This window comes from Limulus polyphemus, unplaced genomic scaffold, assembly GCF_000517525.1.
Source record: "Limulus polyphemus unplaced genomic scaffold, Limulus_polyphemus-2.1.2 Scaffold4793, whole genome shotgun sequence".
In the NCBI taxonomy this organism is placed as follows: Eukaryota; Metazoa; Arthropoda; class Merostomata; order Xiphosura; family Limulidae; genus Limulus; species Limulus polyphemus.
This window is the reverse complement of record NW_013670403.1, coordinates 6,804-12,391: the sequence shown is the minus strand read 5'-3', so window position 1 is coordinate 12,391 and position 5,588 is coordinate 6,804. Positions and strand designations below refer to the sequence as shown.

The 5,588-nt window shown below is 33.0% G+C and overlaps 1 protein-coding gene across 1 annotated transcript in view; it reads left to right on the top strand.

The window, feature by feature from the left end:
• Positions 1-376: 376 nt before the first annotated feature.
• LOC106471692 (atrial natriuretic peptide receptor 1-like) overlaps positions 377-5,588 on the top strand; it is a gene marked incomplete at its 3' end in the record, with an annotated part of 9,139 nt that continues 3,927 nt past the window's right edge. Inside the window, exons 1-5 of the mRNA XM_022400306.1 lie at positions 377-437; positions 1,051-1,155; positions 1,436-1,507; positions 3,388-3,541; positions 4,296-4,472. Of these exons, the coding sequence (XP_022256014.1) occupies positions 1,051-1,155; positions 1,436-1,507; positions 3,388-3,541; positions 4,296-4,472 (508 nt within the window). The remainder of the gene's footprint in view (positions 438-1,050; positions 1,156-1,435; positions 1,508-3,387; positions 3,542-4,295; positions 4,473-5,588) is intronic.

Here is a 5,588-nt window from a genome sequence, read left to right as displayed (position 1 = left end):
GAAACTTGTTTTATTCTGTTTCTATTCTCATTTCATTACAAATATGGCGGTATCGTGTGCTGTTTTTGCTGTATTTAATTACAGACAAGCACACAAAGAATCTCAGATTTTTAGTAGTATATAGATAGATATATTTTTATAATGTGATTCTGCAGTTTCGTTTTCTATCTCTTTATAGAATTAAACAGAAATATATATATAACGTCAACTTTTCTTTTAAAATCATTTACAAGAAAAGAAAGACATATTTTTCATCATAGAAGAGTCAGACATTGAGTGATTGGTAGTTTTTAATTAGTTATATTTGAAATTCGTCAGTTTATTTGTACATGTTTGAGATTACTTCCGTACAGGGTAAGAAAGTGGCAGTGAAACCAGTAACGTTACGCGGTCCGAAGCTCCTCGTGACTAGGGCTGTACTCTTGGACTTTAAGCAGGTATGTTTATTTACTGTAAACAATGTCTAAAGTCAATTCCATTGTTACTTTTATTTACTGTAAACAATGTCTAAAGTCAATTCCATCGTTACTTTTATTTACCATTAACAATGTCTAAACTCAATTTCATAGTTACGTTTATTTACTGTAGATAATCAGTGTATAAATTGAATTCCATTGCTAATTTTTTTACTGTAAACAATGTCTAAACTCAATTCCATTGTTACTTTTATTTACTGTAAACAATGTCTAAAGTCAACTCCATTGTTACATTTATTCACTGTAAACAATGTCTAAACATAATTTCATTGTTACTTTTACTTGCTGTAAACAATGTCTGAAATCAATTTCATTGTTGCTTTTCTTTACTGTAAACAATGCCTAAATTCAAATCCATTGTTAATTTTATTTACTGTAAACAATGTCTAAACATAATTTCATTGTTACTTTTATTTACTGTAAATAATGTCTAAATGAAATTTTATTGTTGCTTTTACTTACTGTAAACAATGTCTAAATTCAAATCCATTATTACTTTTATTTACCGTAAACAGTGTTACTTTATTTTAATGAGTTAATTCAAATAATGGGAATTTGAACTATTACTCTACAGATGAGAAGTGCCGTCCATGAAAATCTCAATCATTTCGTTGGAATTTGCCCTGAAGTTCCAAATGTGGCCTTTTTGTCCGATTACCACCATAGAGGCACTTTGAGGGTATGTATCACGTGCACTCTAAGAGTAGACACTACCTTTCTTTAATATTTTGAACATTATTGCTGTTATCTCGAAAACAAAAACAAATAAAGAGAAACACAAAGTACACATTTGAAGATGGTAAAAATGAAAGTCAGATAACAAAAAAAAATCATTGTTTCTATCACACAATGCACATAATGCATTCATAGAGTTGATTTTATTGTTCTGGTCAAAGTTGTTAGGTATATTTTAGAATAAATTTGTAATTGGAGTTTCATAACAAACAATTTATTTCCAGGATCTTCTTGACAACGATGCAATAAAGGTTGATTGGCCCTTCCGATTCTCCGTAATAACTGATATTTGTGAGGTATGTATATTTTAGCATTTAACTGCAAAGACAATTCTTCTAGAATTGGTTTATATAGTGGGTTTCAATCTGCATTATTTTCAGATTAGCAGTTGACCCACTGACTTATTAACACATTATAGTTTACTATAATTGAAGTAATACAATCCATAACATCTCACTTGTTTTTCTAAAGATGAACAAAAGATATGTTGAAGTTTATTTCGCAAATTAAAAAATCTGATTTATCTTAAGACATTCACGTTAGTTGACACTGAGGCCATCTGTTGAATTTTTAATAATACCTCACCTTCAGTCCACAATGGTTCCAAGTTTCCATCATTTCCTGTACACCCATGTCCATCTGTTGATTGTTCAACAATACCTCACCTTCAGTCCACAGTGGTTCCAAGTTCACATCATTTCATGTACACCCATGTCCATCTGTTGATTGTTCAACAATACCTCACCTTCAATCCACAGTGGTTCCAAGTTCACATCATTTCCTGTACATCCATGGCCATCTATTGAATGTATAATAATACCTCACCTTCACTCAATAGTGATTCCAGGTTTCCATCATTCTATGTCCACCTATGGCTATCAGTTGGAGCCAACCTGATAATTGATATCCTTATGTCTTGTTCTAGCCATTTTCTTTTAGGGGAAGAGTTCCAATATACACATTTTAAAGAATTTAATTTTTTTCTGTTGCACTCTTCTGTTTGATCACGAAGAATCACAATTCTTTCACTTTGCGTCTTCGATACTTGCCATAAGTTACACAGCTTCCATATGAGAACGTAAATCGTCAGATACACCCGAGAGTCACGAATAATCGCAAGCACGGGTATAAAGTTTTGACATATGTTAAATCAGCTTTACTTTACCGTTGAAAATACTCATGTTATCCCAACTACAGTACGATGTTGTTCTGTGTAGCCACAAGGAAATTCAATCACATTTATGAGCCTCCTATTGTATCCTTTCTCTTTATCGAACAATATGGCAACATTCTCTAATCGGAGAGCATAGTGCAACTCAGTGAAGAAAATGTCGCTGTCAGGCCTTTGCCTTTTGATTTGGATGAAATCGCACTGCTTGTCCTGTCCATATAAGAATCATCCAATCTTTCAACTCAAGTTCCTTCTGTTGTTCCTGCTGCTATTTCCCTGAAGTTCCTTCTTTGTCTATGCTGCTGTTTCCCTGACGTTCTTTCTGTTGTTCATGCCGTTGCCTCCCTGACGTTCCTTTTGTTGTCCATACTGCTGCCTCCCTGACTCTTGTGCCCCCTTTCTTTATTGTAAAATATGCAGTCTGGCACTTTATCATTGTTGAGGACAAGGTTTTGATGGACTTTCTGAAGCTTGGATTTACCATATAGGCGACTTATATTCACGGTGTTATCTTGAAGGTGATTCAGATCCAAGGTGATATCTTGAAGGTGATTCAGATCCATGGTGATATCTTAAAATTGATTCAGATTCATGGTGATATTTTGGTAGAAGTCACAATTATATCCTTGCTCCTCACTTGGTGTAAGGACACAAATCTCCTCCACCCCGTAAGAGGAGCCCACAGGCTGTGCTAGTCTTAGTTCACGTACTTCTCTTAGTTTACTCTTGTGTTCGAATCTCTACATTGAGAAAAAATTTAACTCAACCAGGCTTTAACTCTGAAAAATGAATCACACAGAGTTGTGTATTCTTTGATTTCAACCTTTCACAATCCTTTCATTTCCTCCTCTGTGTTTGTTGTTTGTGTTCCATGTTCATATGTGCTTGCAAGACATCAGTAAGTAGAGAAAGGGGAGAAAAGTGTATTTAAATACTTTCAAATATCAACACAAAACAAGGCAGAAATATCAACAGCTAGTAACAAAATGTAACTTTTGTTACTAGGGGATGTTATATCTACATAACAGCCCCATAGCAGTCCATGGCAGTTTGAAATCAACCAATTGTGTTATTGATGGTCGGTTTGTTGTCAAGCTAGAAAATTTCGGACTCTGTGCTGTGAAGGAGCAAGTTATGCCTCCAGAAGAAATTAATCCAAGTGAGTTTTTACTTCATCTTGTTTCTCTCTCTCTCTCTCTTTCAATAATGCAAGATAATATTATAAACACATAGCATGTTTTTAAAGAGCCAACAACAATATTTAGAAGTACCTGTCCGGTTTTATAGTTACTATTTATTTGATGACTAGAATATCGTCCTTCTAGCTCTTATAGGGATAATGTAAAAAGTCATTAAGCATAAAAGATATAAACAAAAGTTTTTAAGAGGGGTTGATTCAGGAGTGGGTGGATGGGTTAAGTAGCCTTCCTAGTCTAGGAGTAACAAAGGGTAATCAGAACAAAAAGAGGGATCTAAAACAGTTATGAACGCCTTTGACAAACAGGCGAAATAACTTTCTTCCAATTCTTTAAAATCCCTAAAAATGTAGTGTTTAAAAATATATTAGGCCTAATACTAATATCTTATGACAAGTATGATTAATCACAATCTAAAATACGCTACCATCCCCACTCTTGCCATATGCATGGTGTTTTGAATCAACTAGTCTTTATCGTTTAAAACGTTTTCCGGAAAAGCATGCCCCATACTCCATCAAGAAGCCACCCCCTAAACAAATCCTGGATTAGCCCAAGTTTAAATTAAGCAGGTTGTATTTATTCACCCAAACTTGTAATTCGTTCATTTTGATACGAAATTATTTGCATGACACCTAAAAGCTCGATAAAATAGGTTTAGAAATTTTGCTCCAATGACGACTAACATAAATTTTAAAATGATATGATTTTTTACAGGATCATTATTCTGGACGGCTCCAGAACATCTGAGAAATAGAACATCAGACACTAATAGGTCCCAGGCTGGTGACGTTTACAGTTTTGCTATTATTCTACAGGAAATTATTACAAGGACTGAACCGTTTGAACCGGTAGAGAAAGATGGCGTAATTATTGAAACAATAGAAGCAAAAGGTGAAAAGTGGCACGAAAAGAAAGTTTTGTTATTATTTTACTGCTTTGTATTTATACATCTTTCATGTTGTATTCCTGAACTTTATCCACTTTCCAGTATTTGTTGGTTTATAAAAAGCAGTTGTGTGTTTGATTTTCCTTAAAAATTGATCAATCCTTCATTATTATACGTATAAAAACGTATAAAGTATAAAAAATCTAGTAATTAAGTTAATATCTAATTACGAAATGTTAAATATTTTCTTGGCATCTGGTTACGGCTTATTATCTATAGTTATTACAAATTTGATGATTTTTGTGTAATTTTTATTTTGTTACTATGACAGCTACTTTTTAACACTTTTATTGTGTTTACTTCATATTTGTTTAATTTTTATCAGTTATCTAGTTAATATTTACTAGTGGAAACATGGTCGTACCAAATTCTGTAGTTAATATTTTTGTCATGATATAAAAGACTTTTTGGTTTAAATATTAGTGATTAATTTGTATTTGTGAATGAATATTTTATTATTTTTGAGTTTTGTTATAATAAGAGTTAAAAGCAGACGATTGTAGAAAGTTTTGTTAATTGACTAATTGGTGTCGAGATCATAGAAAGTAGCCAGACGACTATGTAATAAAGATACAAATAGCATGAGAGGAGCGGGGAGCAGTAGACAGACAACAATAGACAGATAATAGCAAAAGAGAATATAGTTGTGTGAAGTTAAGTACCGCAAAGGTGATAGGCCTAACATTTAATATGTTAGAGTGAAACTAACAGTATGAAAAAGATAAGAAGGATAATTTTATTCCATCAAACTGTGGATCTAAAGTAATTGAATAGCCTGGGTACACTTTGACAAAAGGAACAGAGGATCTTCAGAAGAAAGAAGACCAAACGAATTACGGTAACTTGCGCCATAACTGTAAATTAATCACAAAGAATACTAGTACGATAGTAATATAGAGAAGACAGTTCGACTTGTCAACTGAAATTCTAAAGTAATTGAATAGGCCTAAGTGGATATTAGACAATAAGAGAACTATATATAAATAGTGTTTATGATATGTCTGTAATCTTTATAGTGTGAAGACGTTGTTGTACACAGGTTTTACTTGTTCCGAATATAT